This window comes from Mauremys mutica, chromosome 2 (genome assembly GCF_020497125.1).
Source record: "Mauremys mutica isolate MM-2020 ecotype Southern chromosome 2, ASM2049712v1, whole genome shotgun sequence".
Classification (NCBI taxonomy): domain Eukaryota; kingdom Metazoa; phylum Chordata; order Testudines; family Geoemydidae; genus Mauremys; species Mauremys mutica.
This window is the reverse complement of record NC_059073.1, coordinates 214,632,414-214,648,856: the sequence shown is the minus strand read 5'-3', so window position 1 is coordinate 214,648,856 and position 16,443 is coordinate 214,632,414. Positions and strand designations below refer to the sequence as shown.

At 42.9% G+C, this 16,443-nt stretch overlaps 1 protein-coding gene and 1 long non-coding RNA gene across 4 annotated transcripts in view; one reads left to right on the top strand and one right to left on the bottom strand.

Annotated features, from left to right (window-relative positions):
* Positions 1–16,443, bottom strand: part of LOC123365376 — a 46,668-nt gene that overhangs the window by 29,368 nt on the left and 857 nt on the right. For 2 of the 3 annotated variants that reach the window (XR_006577548.1, XR_006577546.1), the window contains exon 2: positions 9,623–9,729. This is a non-coding gene — a long non-coding RNA (uncharacterized LOC123365376). The remainder of the gene's footprint in view (positions 1–9,622; positions 9,730–16,443) is intronic. The other variant, XR_006577547.1, reaches the window with a different exon arrangement.
* BFSP2 (beaded filament structural protein 2) overlaps positions 2,196–16,443 on the top strand; it is a 37,321-nt gene continuing 23,073 nt past the window's right edge. The window contains exons 1-2 of the mRNA XM_045008172.1: positions 2,196–2,657; positions 16,231–16,313. Of these exons, the coding sequence (XP_044864107.1) occupies positions 2,202–2,657; positions 16,231–16,313 (539 nt within the window). The 5' untranslated portion in view covers positions 2,196–2,201. The remainder of the gene's footprint in view (positions 2,658–16,230; positions 16,314–16,443) is intronic.

Genomic DNA, 16,443 nt, shown 5'->3' with positions numbered 1-16,443 from the left:
TTGCAGATTAAGCCAATTATTTCTGGTCCTATCTTCAGTGGACATGGAGAACAATTGATCACCATCCTCTTTATAACAGCCCTTAACATATTTGAACATGGACATATAATATTCATAAAGGTTAAACATATATCAGCCCTGTTTGGCACACATTCTACATTAGATCTGCATGATATATCTAGTGCAGTGATCTAATATTGGGATATGGGATATTTTCCAGCTGTTCCTGTGGGATGAGCTATGGAAGACAGACAACACCACACTGAACCCCTCTTGGCCCTGCCACTGTTGTGCTGGACCCAGACAGCATGCTGATGCTAGCAGTCCCTGAGCTTTAGGGAATTGGCTAGCAAGCCTGGCAGCAGTCCAGTCATTCATGCCCCAGCAGGGAATGGATAGCCATGCATAAGGGGAATGCTCATGTGGTACAGAGCTGGTGTAGTCCCATGGTCTGGCAGGAATGACTAGATAAATAGGAATGTGACCAGGGCCCCACTAATCTAGCTGTTCCTTGCTGCCAGATTGGCCCTGAGTGCTGTGGGTAGCTGGACATAAGTTAGTGCGGCCTCCAGGGTGCCACTAGTCTAGCATATGTCATTAATCCACTAGTGCTGGGTCTAGGATCTTGGAGCCACAAAAGCAGCTTAGACCCACCTCTTCTACAGTGGTGAGGCACTACTCCGAATCTGGGCCACAATCTTCATAGAACCATAAAATCATTGCTTTTAAGGGTAGAATGGGTGTTACAGGTCATTTTGTTCATCTCTTTGAATCAGAGCAGTATAGTTTCTCTACTTCTCTAATAGGTAATTAGATTTACTGTCAAGAAGTTATTGGATATGGCTATGGACAAGGAGAGCATTCAGGCGCACACATGCTCAATGGAGAGGCAAAAGGAGTGCATCCTTAACTCTGGTGACTGAATGATAAACATCCCATTTGATGAACAGCAGAGCTGATTAGGGCTTAACAAACTTCACTAGGAGTCTGGCCTATGGAAAAGGCTGCAGGACACTGTACATTGTGTATTTATAATCTGAAGCATAAAGGGAGAGTGAATAGAGTTAAATCCATATCTTCCTTACAGAAGCAGGTACAATTCCCATTGGCTTAAATAAGAGTTGTACTTAACTTCTGCAAGGGCTGAATTTGTTATATGCTATATGGGTAAACTATACTGAAAGTATCATTTAAAAAAAGACTGGAGAACTTTTAGTTGTTCGCTTTGTAATGTAGATTCAAATTGGGTAAATGTGGACAAATTGAAGAAAAAATAGAGGAGAGCAACAAAAATGATTAAAGCTCTAGAAAATATGACCTCTGAGGAAAGATTGAAAAAAACTGGGTTTGTTTAGTCTGGATGAGATGACTGAGGGCAGAACATTACAGTATTTCAAGTACATAAAAGGTTGTTACAAGGAGGAAGGTGTTAAATTGTTCTAGTTAACCTCTCAGAATTGGACAAGAAGCAATGGGCTTAAATTGCAGCAAGGGAGGTTTAGGTTGGACATTAGAAAAAGCTTCCTATTAGGGTAGTTAAGAACTGGAACAAATTGCCTAGGGAGACTGTGGAATCTCCATCATTGATGGCTTTTAAATATAAGTTAGACAAACACCTGTGTCAGGAATGGTCTGATTATTATGCTTTGAGTACAGGGACTGGACTAGATGACCTCTCAAGGTCCCTTCCAGTCCTACACTTCCATGATTCCATAAATAGGACTACTCATGAAGTATAGTACTGCTCAACATGAGTAAGGGTGTCAGAATCTAGCCGTGTGTGTGTAATTGGTTCCCCCACCCTCATCTGCCCTGTATATATATGTAAATGTAAAATGCTAAGAATCTGTCTGGCTTGCAGCCTAGAAAACACTATTATTTTAACATCTATACTGTAAGGAATTATTGTTCTGCGGTCACTGTAAACAGCTTTGTCCTTTTCATATGCTATACTTGCAGCAGTAGCAGCAGAGAGATTTCTTTTTAAATGGATTTGCTGACTTAGTGAAAAGCCCCAATGTGACAAACATGCCTGTGATGATCAGTGAAACAATGCTGATGTTCCAGAAGGACTTGGGACAAAGCAAAAACAGCACAAAACCAAAAATCTGCTTGGTTCTGCAAATCCTACCAGTGTGGGTACGGCACAGAGGCTTCGAGGCAGAGTCAACTTGTTTAGTGCAATAGACTCTAGCTGCAGCATGCCCATGCCAAGACGTAGATCTTCATTCTTGGGGCAACAGCCCTCTTCCTCCACGACTGAAAGCACTGGAGCTACCAGCCAAAGGTTAAGCATTGGGGGTAGTGGCAGCCTACCTAGATCCCGAGGTGTCTATGTGGGTATTGTCCCCACTGGAGGTGTGAGCAGCCTAGGGACCCGTGTGTCCCGTAGAGCTCTAGGCATCAGCAGTGTCTTCTTACAAGGCCTGCGCAGCTCCTGTTCAACTGTGCCATTAGCCCAGGGGCTGGAAAAGGGAAGGGGCCTATCCTATGAGAGCCTGAATGGGTGCCTGGTGGAGTACATAGAGAAAGTGAGAGCTCTCGAACAGGTCAACCAAGAGCTGGAAGAGCACATCAGAGTCTACCTGGAAAAGAAGTCATCCAATGTCAACAGCTGGGAAGCACTGAGAGAGAACTGGGAGACTATCTATCATCAAGTGAGTACAAGAACTTTAACAATGAAAAAGATTAATGAATCATTAGCAAACCCCTAGCAGAGGGTTTTGATGCTGATAAATGCCGCCTGATTCCAATGCACAGTGCCCTAGATGAAGGATTTCAACTCTATCTTCATCATAATTAGCATTATCGTTTCACAATGTATTGTGGAAAATGCTTATTAAACAGGAGAGCAGCCCCAAGCATTATGTACACGGGGGTGGGGGGGGGAATTGAAATGCACCCCCTGTGTTATAGTCTGGCCTGATTAAAATCAGTTATTTTCTCTTAGTTGTGGTTATTACAATGAGGAGCAGAATTATTAAAAGAAAACTACTAAGATTGAATGACTTTATCCACCAACTTGATATCATCACAACCTTGTTTTTAATTTGCAATTTAGATTTCAGTTTTATTCTCTCATTTGACCACATTTTCAAAAACTCTTATTTAGTTAAAAGCAATTATTACATGGTCACGACTGGGTGGTTCCCGCCTGGACACTCCCCCCGTCCCCTCGCCGTTCCCTGTTCTCCACATACTCAGTGTTTTATATACAAGTTAGGCAGCACATTCTACACATTCTTTTCTGTAAAGAAAAATATTTAGCACCTGACTGTAAAATGGTGACCATGTTTGTCTAGTGGACAAAAAATAAAAAAAACCTGGAAAACCAACATAAACTTGCTAGTGATACTTTTCGCAGGGCTAATGAAAGGTCAAAGTAAAAAACAGCAAGTATTTGAATCTTAATGTTTCACTTGCGCAGTGTGCGCAAGGCATACTCTTTCATTTGAGGATCTCAAAATACTTTAAAAATATTTATTGGCTAAATCACACAACATATTTGAGGTAGGGTGGTTTCTAACTGGGCAAAGTGAGGCACACATAGGTGAAGTAACTTGCCTTTGGGGTAGACAATGGATCAGTGGCAGAGCCAAAAACAGAACCCAAATGTTCTGAGTCCTAGACCCATTCTTTAGCCACCAGACAGTACTTTCTCCCATTGGAGAATCGGTCCCTTCATCAGAATATAGCAAAACAAGGTGGGAGAGGGAAAGACACTGTTTCATTGTGGTCCAGTGGATATGGTGCCCAACTGGGAGCCAGGAGACCTGGGATCAATCTTGAGCTCTATCATTCATCACATATATACCCTTTGTCAAATCACTAAGTCTCCATGCCTCAGTTTCCCCATCAAGTGGTAATTCTGCTTTTGTAAAAACTTTGAGATCTATAGATGATAAACTATGAGTGTTAATATTATATTCAGATTCAGAGAATGAATGGGAAGAGTGTAGGAAATTATCAATTTTCTCTGACAGTGAGTACCAGATCCCAATAAATAGGGTAAACTAACTCTTCCCTAACGTAACAGCCTGGAAGGATAAATGTCTGAGGAGTCATTTTTCCCCTTTAGCATTGTACAGAGGTGGACACGAAAAATTACTGTCTGTATGTTCCTAAAAGGTCTTTGTGGGCCAACTTTTGAAAGCATCTGGCTTTTGGCTGCCAACAGTGTATGGGTGCATGCACATGCCCCCATGTTGTACATACAACCCCCACATTTGAACACACAAATTAGATAACTGCATATACAAATACTGTACCTGATTTGAAGGTGCACGTGTAATACACTGGCTTAATGAGTGTGACCATGTCTCCCTCTAGTGGTTGCTACTGACTGATGACTAATAGAGTTACTTCTTTAGCTCAAATGGCAGGAATAAGTGATGATTACACTTTCCCTGCTAGATTGAAGAGTCTGTTGTTAAATATTTGTTCCTCATGAAGATACTTATAGACTGTAAACAAGTCACCCCTTAACCTTCTCTTTGTGAAGCTAAATAGATTGAGCTCTTTAAGTCTATCACTAAAAGGCATGTTTTTTTATCCCAGCCATTCTTTGTGGCTCTTCTCTGAACCCTCTCCAATTTATCAACATCTTTCTTGATTTGTAGGCACCAGAACTGGACACAGTATTTCAGCAACAGTCATACCAGTTCCAAATATAGAAGAAAAATAACTTTACACTCCTCCTTGAGATTCTCCTATGTATCCCAGGATTGTATTAACTCTTTTGACCACAGCATCACACTGGAAGTTCATGTTCAGCTGATTATCCACCACAACCCTACATCTTTTTCAGAGTCACTGCTTCCTGATATGTAAAGGAGAAGGAAAACGTACCTTCCTTGTTTGAGTGATTATTAAATGTTTAGCACTTGAGAAGAGTTTAGAAGAGAGAGATTCCTTGGCCTTACCCCCCTAGAAAATAACTACTGAATGTAATTCTAAATGCTGCAATTAATTAAAGGATCAGTCCTTTATTTCTTTCAAACTTAATACTCCCATTTGAATGGATGTGGATAATAGCTGACTCCCACTGTACTGAGACTGATTGCAAATGAAGGGTTGCATAAGGAAAACTCCAGTGATCTTCCAAAATCTCAGAACCACATAATCTCCATTGAAATCACAACAGTGATGAAACTGGCCTGCCACATTTTTTTCCATTTCTGTTATTCTGTACTTCTAAGATTTGAACTGTACTATTTGCCAAAATAAGTTCCTCCTGCCCCTTTTTCATTCACACACACCCAATCGAATACTCATGGAGATTTAACTAACTTCTCATCCCCTATAAACTTACTAAGATTATTTAAAGCACTCTCTTTTCTCAGGTGCTTGTATTTCTCTGTGGGGAGGAATTATCATTACAAATAACTTTCTATTTTGGGGAAGAGACATTTAATTAGAATTTTAAATCTTTTGCACTTTACATAAGCAGATTGGGAAGGGAACTGAAAGGAAGAGGGTGAGAAGGATAAAATTAAGTAAATTTAAATTTCTGTCACATACATTCCTTTCAGCAAGATTTTCTCAATAGACTTAGTTCCTGTAGAAATCCTCCCACTTTGCATCTGTCCCAACTAGCATGCGTATACTTGCTTCAATAAAAAGCAGTTGTCCAGGCTGATAATTAATACAGTTAGTTGGATGGTAACTTCAGATCATTCTGATCTATCTGCCTTTTGGTTAAACAACAGGCATAGGTTGCTGATGGAGGGACAATACCAGACCTAATGGTTTATTGGGCTGATCTGACAAAATATAGGTCTGTTTTGTTTTTTAAACTTTCCCTTTCTTAAACTTCCTCTTTGCTTTCCTTTTCAAAATCAGTTTCATCATCTAGATTCTTTGAAAAAAGGTAGCTGATTGTACTGGTGACTCCCCCTCTTAAAAGCACTTTAAACTGTCATTCAAATAAACAGAATGAAAGCATCCATCAACTGCTAGAGAGACCTTCTCCCAGTTTCAGAACTTGTAGCTTCTTTAGTCCAGTCATGTTCCACTGACTAGGAATATAAATGTAGCCTCAAATTTAGGCAACCCACATACCAGGATATTTCAAAAAGGGTATTCACGCTAGTGAAAACTTGGACATATTTTGAAAATAAACCCATTTTTAATTTTATGTTTTTAATTTTACTGGATAGTTATCTGTCATTTATGTTTAAATTACTTCTCTTTGACAGTTTCCATTTACTCTTCCTACCTGCCCTTTTAATGGAATCATAAAGGTGAACTTTTACTACCACAATCATTTCCATGGTAACTGATTTTCATATAATTTAAAAAAGGTTTGTGATTTCTCTATCAACAGTAGAGGCCTCTAGCAGCTTAGTGCCACAGTTAATAGGTTAATAGCTTTTGGGCTGAATAAGTTTTAGTTTTTCAAGTTTGTCCTAATATTTAATTTTTCTTTAAATTACAGGAACATGACATATTAGACAGATTTTTGCATAATACCTCAGAAAGTACAGGAACAATTCAGCTAAATAATGCAGCATGCCACAGCTTTGTTACTCAGCATATGTGCATTTTTTCCCAATGGCCACTTAATAATGAAATCTACTGCATAACTAATTGGAACCATTTGTTCGACATTCTTTAATGTGTTAAATGAGTATGTATGATTAGGACCCTTACTTATATGTTGCTCCCTAACACTTGGAAAACTTAGTGCTTGATTTTTCTGATTTCCTATGCATAAGTGCCCAATGTTAAAGTCAAATCTCATTATGAGCTCCATTTACTCTTCTCGGTTTAAAAAAGAAGATAAGAAAAGAAAAAAGCACAAAGTGCTTGAGAGGAATAATTGTAAAACTAATTAATCCATTTACAAATAAAATAGAGAATGTGCTTCTGTGAAGATCCCTCAAGCCAAGATTCCCTTCTGTTTTAACACTGGATGCCTCTGAGTTCTGCATATGTGGCACACAATTTCAGAAAAGGATATTAATTTGAACAATAGAAGATCCCCAGCTAAGAAGCATTAAAACCCCAATATAACACCCATATCCTCACTGACTTTCATGCCAGATAGATTGGTTCCAGAGTGTCTGATCTTTGTAAGCACTCCACATGCAGAACTCCCATTAACTTCAGTAGGAATTCGATATACTGAGTGCTAATAGGACTGGGCCTCAAATCATATTAATTAGTATAAAAAGAAATATTTTTAAAGGTCAGTACATAAATTACCACTACATTAGTGCAACAACTAATACAGATTTTGCAAGTCCGTGTATACTGTTGTTTAGTAAAATGGGGTTAAGATGGCATCCACTGCATCATTTGGTACACATACTAATAAAAAAAATACAGAGCACTTTTAATAAATGCAATCCCTCCAATGTGTCATGTGAACACATCGTACCGTGCTACCCAGATAAAAGTGTAAAACTGTCACAGTACATGGACAATTTCCCTCCAGGCTTTTAAAGAGCCACCAACTGCACTTTCCTTAAAAGAGAAAGTCGTGGTGAGTGCTATAACCACCTCAGGTCAGTTAGTAAAAAGAATTACATTTTGCCACTTTTGAGATCCCCTTGAGCCTGTGGACCCTCCTCCTTTTCAAGGGAAAAGTCCTCTTCCAGCAGAATTACCTAGTCTGCTAGCAGCAGCAGGAGGGTGTAGGACAGGCAGTAGCTGCTGCTGTTGCTTGTCCTAATAGCATCAGACGCTGCCCTAAAATGTTTCTCACTTACTTGCAGCTATTTCTCTCCTTCCCCGCAAAGTTCTGGTTGAATGTAGGCAAGCAGGGAAACATCCCGACTGCCCAAAATTGGCTGATAGTGGCTAACATGCATGTTCTAGAGGATCCCTGCTGGATTTCCAGATTCCCTTTCTGCTCCCCTCTTTCAGTTTATAGTGCCCTCTTTCAGTTCCTCCCTTACTGACATATTTAATCTCCTTCTGCCCCCAGAGACTATCTACTTTATTAGGCTGCAGTAGCAAAGGCTTCTCTTCCAGCTTCACCGTGGTCCTTTTACTTAGCTCCTAATAGCTTTCTCTTTCAGCTATAGCCACTCTGCTCATGGTTCTGCCTACCTTGCTGCTGTCTCTAGAGCTGTGCAGTAGGAAGCAGAAATGGGAGCTGGCTTTCTGGTTTAAGAGGGGAGCCATGTAGAGTTGCCAACTTTCTAATCACACAAAACCAAACACCCTGGTCCCGCACCTGCCCCACTCCTTCTCCAAAGTCCCGCCCCCCCTCCCTCTGTTGCTCACTCTCCCTACCCTCACTCACTCATATTTACCGGGCTGGGGTAGGGTTCAGAGTGCGGGAAGGGGTGAGGGCTCGGGGGGGGGGAATGAGGGGTTTAGGGTGCAAGAGGGGGTTCTGGGCTTGCGCAGGGGGTTGGCAGTGTGGGAGGGGATGAGTGTTCGGCTGAAAAGGTGCGGGCTCTGGGGTGGGGATAGGGATGAGGGGTCTGATCTGGGAGGTGGGACCGAGGAGTTCAGAGTGCAGGAGGGGACTCAGGGCTGGGGTAAGGGGTTGGGACGTGGGGGGGGGATGGTGAGTGGTGCAGGCTCTGGGCAGCACTCACCTCGGGCGGCTCCCTGGAAGCGGCAACACGGTCCTCAGCTCCTAGGCACAGGGGCGGCAAGGTGGTTCTGCCTCCATCCACAGGCACCACCCCCACTGCTCCCAAATGGCCACGGTTCCCAGCCAACAGGAGCTGTGGAGCCGGAACTTGGGGCAGGGGCAGCACGCGGAGCCTCCCTGGCTGACCCTCCGCCTAGGAGCCGAGGGACATGTTGCCACTTCTGGGGAGCTACATGGAACCAAGTAGAGAGCCTGCCAGCCATAGGCACCAACTTTTCCTGGTGCCAGTGGGTGCTCGCCCCCGGCCCTGCCTCCACCCCTGCTCCACCCCCATTCCAACCCCTTCCCCAAAGTCTCTGCCCTCTCCCTGCCCCTGTTGGACTCCTTCCCCAAATCTCTACCCTGGCCCCGCCTCTTCCCAGAGCACAGCCTGTTCCCCCTCCTTCCCCTCCCTCCCAGCGCTTGCTGCTGCGAAATAGCTGTTTTGCGGCATTAAGTGCTGGGAGCTAGGGGGAGAAGCGGGGATGCGGTGTGCTCAGGGGAGGAGGTGGAGCAGAGGTGAGTTGGGGCAGGGAGCTGCCAGTGGGTGCAGAGCACCCACCAATTTTTCCCCATGGGTGCTCCAGCCTCAGAGCACCCATGGAGTTGGCGCCTATGCTGCCAGCCCCGTGCCAACTAGACTTTTAATGGCCTGGTCAGCGGTGCTGAGCGGAGCTGCCAGGATCCCTTTTTGACTAGGTGTTCCAGTAAAAAACCGGACACCGGGCAATGCTAGGGCCATGGAAGGTGCTACTGAGCAGCTAGAAGAGGCTGTCTAAAAGTCTTCAGGCTGACACAGGACATCGTTGAGGCTAAGAACTTAGCAAAAAGGAATTGTATATTTTTATGAATAATAAGAAAATACAAAGTTATCATAATCAATGAGAGCAAACACTTTGGAAAATATATTAAACCTCATGCTTTAGGGTTTAAGCCAATCTCTCTAACTATTAGCAATCAGGAAATCATCAATCATCTTGAGACAATTTTCCCCCCAGGGACCAGTGCAGTACAATTTACAAGATGCATTACCAGGAGTGGAAGGTGTACCTCTCTTTGAAGCATCAGGTAATGGCCACTGCCAGAGACAGGATACTAGATGGACCAATGGTTTGATCCACTGTTGCAAATCGTATTTCCTATGCATATTGGGAAAAGAAATTAAAAACTTAATGTCATACGTCTATGAATTTACAATAAATCTAGTGGAAAAATTGCACTTTGGCATTAGTCTAAGAATTAAAAGCATATGTTCAAAGGGTAAATTACAAAGTCATTACAAATATGAATATATAAATATATTATGTGACAGAAGGATTATTAATTATACTGTTTTGTATTTTATAGCACTTTCTATCTTAGGATCTTAAAATGCACTACAAACATTAAAGAATTAAGGTTCACAGCACTCCTGTGTGGCAGAGAAATATTCTCATTTTACAAACGGAGGAAGCAATATCTAACTGATCTTACTTACTCCCCCATGAGCCTTGTCATTTTAAATGAACATAGATAAGGACATATCCTAAACTGCTGCATCACTCATTGTCATCAATGTAGCAGTGACGAGGATTACAAATTGCAAAGATGATCATGTCTCATTGATATTAATTTTTGTATTCAACTCCTGCTGCTAGTAGAAGAATGAAATCGAACAAAAAAGCCACTAGATGGAAGTCTTTCATCATTTCTTATTAGTCTATAAAAGAGTAACCTTTTTATACTCTTTTCACAGCTAATGTAAATACGATAGAGAGAGATGATTTCCCAGGGTTCCAAGTTTCTCCATAAGTTATCCATATACATTTCTTCTCCTCAGTTCTACTATCTAGTTTTTAACAGTATGGGTCTGATTTTGAGAGGTGCTGAAAGACACAGCACTCGTTGACTTCAGTTGGAGTTGTGGGTATTCTATACCTCTGAACATCAGACCCTATAGATGCTCCCATTAGCGATGGACTCAAACCCCAGAATTCAGGTCTGAATCCAGAATTTGAAGCATTTTGGATTCAAAGTTTGTACACTATCAAAATTTAAGACAGCCTGGATCCAGAGGTTTAAGACAGCCTGGATCCAGAGGTTAAAGGCAGGGGTGGCATGTTTGTAGAAATTTTGGTGGTGGCCAAAACCCACCCCTGCCCAAACTCCAACCCCACAAACTCTGCCCCCACACCTGCCCAAGGCTCTGAGAGGGAGTTTGGGTGAGGGAGGAGGTCTGGAGTGCAGGCCCTAGGCTGGGGCAGGGGATTGGGGTGCAGGCTCTGGGAGGGAGTTTGGGGATGGGAGGGGTGCAGAGGGATGAGATGCAGGGGTAAGAGCTGTGGGGTGTGGCTGCAGATGAGGGATTTGGAGTGTGGGAGGGGCTCAGGGTGAGAGTAGGAGTGTGGGGGGTGAGGGCTCTGGCTGGGACTGGGGATAAGGTGTTTGGGGTGCTGGAGGGGCTCAGGGCTTGGGCAGAGGGTCAGGGTGGGGGGGATGAGGGCTCTGGCTGGGACTGGGAATAAGGTGTTTGGGGGGTTGGAGGGGCTCAGGGCTAGGGTAGAAGGTGTGGTGGGGAGGTGAAAGCTCTGACTGGGGGTGAGGGCTCTGGGGTGGGGCAGGGCTGGGGATGAGTTTGGGGTGCAGGCAGGCTGCTCTGGGACAAGGGACAGAGAGGACTCCCCCCAGCCCTTTCCCTGCCGGCAGCAGCAAGCTCTGGGGGAGGAGCTCCCCTTTCCTGCCCCCCCCTGCAGCGCACTCACCCCCACTACTGCCACTGCATGTGCTCCTAGGGCCCCTCTCAGGTCCAGGAATCTCCCTCGCCTCCCCCGTGGTGGGTGCCATGGGGTGCAGTGTGCGCCTCCTCCCCTGCTGTTGCCCCTGACTGTAGCCTCACTGGGGGTGAGAGATGGGGCTGGAGCGGTGACTGTGGGGGGGGGGCTGTGCTGCTGGAGGGTCCTGCCGGAAAAGGGAAGGGTTTGAGGGGGAAGGGCAGGCTCAGAGTCAATCTGCCCTGGTAGTAGAGAAGGGGAGAACTAGGACCCTGCGGCAGCAGTTGCTGCAGGGAAGCAGCATGGAAGACACAAAGACAGAGACACTTTGCTCCGGGGTCTGGGAAAGGCGAGCAGGGGGCGGGGGCAGCAAGTCGGGGCCACGGGACACTCGGGGGGGCAGCAGGTGGGGCCAGGACCCCAAATATCGGTGGAGCTGGGCCCCTGGCTCTGAATATTGCTGGTGCCCAAGCACCACGTGGGTATGAAACTCACCGCCTATGGAAGGGCATCTCCAGTTCCCATCTGTAGGCCATGTAACAAAGTTAGCCTAAGTCCTGGTCTACCCTGGGTGGGGGGAGGATCGATCTAAGTTACGCAACTTCAGCTATGTGAATAATGTAGCTGAAATCGACATACTTAGAGCTACTCACCGCAGTGTCTTCACTGTGGTGAGTCGACTGCTGACGCTCCCCTGTCGACTCTGCCTGCACCTCTTGGCCTGGTGGAGTACAGGAGAGTGCTCGGGGGTCGTTTTATTGTGTCTGGACTAGACGCAATAAATCGACCCCCACTGGATCGATCGCTGCCCGCCAATCCGGTGGGTAGTATAGACATACCCTAAGTGTCTCAGTAAAACTGAGATAGTACTACTGCTAATGTGTGTTGTCATTCTTAAAATAATTAGAACAGATAATGTGCCATACGTAACTTAATTGAAACCAGTGGGCTATACCGGGGATCAATTTGTCCCAGTGAAGACATATAAAGCCAGCCAGCTGAAAAATCACCAATTACTCCCCTCTGTGGCATCCATTGTAAGTTATACCATTTTACCCACACATCAGGAGGCCTAGTTTCATTTTGAACTGAACTGATTAAAGTAAAAAAATGTAATAGTATTTGATGTTAATAATAAAAACATCATTATTCAGGTTTGTTTCCATTACTCAGGGTACATGGTTAATGTAAATACATATATTTTTATTTATTCATTTTTAGATAGACTGACTTTCTGAGAGAGTGGATAGGCAGCAATCCATTGACATTTTACATCATATGCAAAGCTGAAGCTCTCTGTTGTACTACATCCATGAGAGCCAATAAAGATTCCACTCTAACCAAATCCAAAAGCACTGGACAATCCTTTTTCTGGCACAGGAGGCTAATTGGCCCAGCTGTTACTATGGCCCCAATCCCATTTCTTCTGAAGTAAATGGCAATGCTCAGAGCAACATGGAGCAGGAACATACACTAAGTCAGTAGCTGTTATGGGCCTTATCCAAAGCCCACTGAAGACAATGGGCGTCTTTCCATTGACTACAATCCGTTTTGGATCAGGCCATTTAAGAGGAACTCTTTCAAAAAGAAAAAAGCAGCGATGTTTCACTTTCACTGCTGTTGCTAGTGGGAAGAGGTCTGACACAATAGCGGATTCAGAACTGCATTTCTGGTAAAATACCAGTGATTTCTGTATTATTATTTTTGGATGAATTTGATACATATGAGAGTAAGAAGCTTAAAATCATAATTGTGCAAGGTTCCCCACACAGATGTGCACCTGCTCCTCACTCCTGACCTGCAACACCATTGCTATTTTAGTGCCTGATCCAATTTCACTGAAGTCAATGGAAAGACTTGGATCAGCCTCTTCCTAAGAGCAGACTGATACCCATGCCACACAGAGAAGTGGCTTTTTCATGTGTTCAGACTTTCTTTAGGGACTTGGGCCCAGATGGTTAAAGTTTTTTAAGCTCCTAACTTCCACTGAAATCAATGGGAGTTAGATGCCTACATACCTTTGAGGATCAGGGCCTTGGATAAGACCACCAAGCATATTTCACTTGTGGACTCTGCAGAGTTTGAACCCATATTGAGGTGAATAATTAAAGCAAAACGACTAGATATTTCAGGTGAAATTTTGCTTTCATTTGCAACCCCACTGAAGTTTTGCCTCACTCCCATTGAAATCAATGGATTGCATGGGCTTAACTGTGACCAGAATTTGACCTATTGAATTTAGCCAGTGCTTCTAAACAAAAGTTGACACTTCTTGGTTTATGCTCTTCAGGGTGGCAAAGCAGAATGCTGAAAGTTATAAATAGGGTGAGATCCTTAATTTTGCATTTTCTGGGCCACATTCACACCTGACATAAACAGGTGCAATTTCCCTGGAGTCAAAGGATTTTCAACCTCTTACACTAGGTTTCAATTTGGCTCTTTATGTTTTGGTGATTAATAGAGCATAGTAAATAAATTGCAATGCATAGTTTGATTAATGCAGTCTTGTTTTGGCTGTACAATGAGCACAATTTCCTCAATCTTTTTTTTTTCTAAAATACTTGACAAAATTATTTTAACCATGTACACCGGATGAGTAAGAAAAAAACTGGTTTCTGCACAAATTTGTGCATGCAATGTTGGAATGAAAAATTGATTGCAGGGCCTTCTGCAGAGCATTAAAGGACTCCCCTATGGCAAACATTAATTCATTAAAAATTCAAGAAAAAATGTTTTGTAGTATTTATCTGTTTTATGGCTACAATCAAAATTCAAATGTAATTAAAATGTAGTCCAAAATTCTTAAAATGAAAAACAACCCCCCAAAGCATGATGGTATATGACAGAGTAGGTGTCCCAGATGAGGAGAAATTCTAGCTATTGCCAAAGATGCAGCACTAGTGGTGAGAAACAGGCTAGGCTGAGCTCTGCTCCTTATTCACCCCCTGGATCATGGGCAACGTAATAGGACTCCCTAGGGCATTTGTCTGTGTGTGTCAGACCTTTCCTCCACGCTGCTGCCATGTGTCCCTCCATCTCCCCCCTCCCCTTTCAGAAGTGGAGCCTGAGTTCTGGAAGGGGAGACAAAGGCTCCAGCTGCTGCCAGAGGTGCAAAAACATGTTACCAAACCCCTGAGATTCTTCTTGCCACTCTGCCACGTCTTCAGTGAACTGCTCATTCATGTAGATGGATTGACTGTTTAGAGGGAAGGGTGTAAGGCCTGTGGAAGTGAGGCTAGATTGCTGAAGAGTAGGGAAGGGAAGACAAGGGGTCGAGTGGTGATGGAGGATGTGAATGGGTTTTTAATGTGCTTAACTTTATAGTGGTCAGGAGCAGCCCCTACCCACATGCTTCAGCCCCTTTCCCACAGTTCCCACCTAAATCCTCTGGCCAGAAAAATGGGTAAGTAAGTAGATCAACTTTAGTCTCCAGTAACTCTAATTTTGTAATCTAAAAGTGTTTTGCATTTTGATGGAATTAACATTAAATTGTGGATTTTTCAAGGTTTGAATGTGTTAGCCCAGGGGACAGTGCAGGATAGTTTATTCTCCAGCTGCTTATTTATCTAGCTTCTGCCCAACACCTTTTGGTCATGCCTAAGGTTTGTTTGTCATTAATTCAAAGGTTATGAGTTTCTAAAATGTCTTAGGATATGGGTAATAAAACACCTACGCAGAGGATATGTGTTAGCTGGTGTGTAAGAACTCCTGAGCATTAATATCTGGTTTAATTGTCTATCAAATCCCACCCACATTCGTTGCATTTAGTTGGATGCTATACAGAAAGCCCCAACATTTATAACACTCAACCCTATGGTAACAAAAATATCCAGAATTTAGAGTATTTTAATTCAGCTCAAACTTTTATGTACCATACTCTAAATATTATGCAAAAGTTAGAGTGTTATTAGAGTCATTTGTTTGCGGGCATATTTATTTTTCATTAAAAGCAAAGCTAAAGACTCATTCTGGATTTATTTTTAATTCTGTGTTCCATAAGTAGCACTGTGTGAGCACAACAACAAAATATTTTTGAACATTCTTGAGAATTACACCTGCCTGTTCTCTTAGGGCTATTTGTGCCTCTCTTGCTCATGTTGAGTAGTTTCTTGCCATATATCGAAAGTATTTTGAGAGTAAGGTACTACTGTATGTGAGTCAGCGTTGCAGAACTGAGCTCTTTCCTGGAATTCACAACCCCTTTTATTTGCAAACATTTGGGTGTTTTTATTCACCAAGAACATGTGGAAAGCAAAACATTATGATTAATAGCCAAAGGAAGGATTTGTACTCTCTTGGCCAGTTTGAAAAGCTCTTTCCAGTCACCAAGTGGTTTTGTCTAATAGACACAGATGTTCATGAATAGATTGTGTGAAAAGGGAAAAAGACTCCTGTTTATGAAGCCATGCTACACAATTAGGGAACTGAAACATTATAGGATTTAGACAGTCATTTGGCATGAAAAGCAAATATTAACTGGGTGAAATTCACTACTGTGCAGAGGGCCCAGCACAAGGTCCATATACCACTTATGTCCTACTTATATTTTCTACACTGGATTTAAGTAGGACTTAAGTTATCCATAGGCCTTGTACTAGGTCCTCTACACAGCAGTGAACTTCACCCCCGGTGATCAGTTTGCATACGAGAAGCTACAATTTGTTTATACAACTAGTTGTTGAACAATTGTGAACAATGAAGAAATTAAGAAAAATGACACCCTGTTGTGGATAATTTGTGAACAAATAGGTGTCACGTTCATGGAATAATTTTAGTAGCTCCAGGCCAAAGGGTTAAATTTCTTTCAGAATCTAAAATTATGCATATGCTTGCAATATACACATATTTTATATCGTTAATTGCTCTAACTCTGTTGTGTCATTATTCTAGGTGGGTGATGCAGTCCTCGAAAATGCACGTCTTATGTTACAGATGGAGAACATTCAAGCCTGTGCTGAAGATTTTAAAGACAGGTAGCTTTCTTGAGGCAACAACATGGGTGATTTCTTTGAATAAACATACACTTACCATATTGAATATTAAAACGGAATGTCCGTATTAGAGAGAAAATGTGTCTAGTGGTTAGCATAAGGATCTGACTCG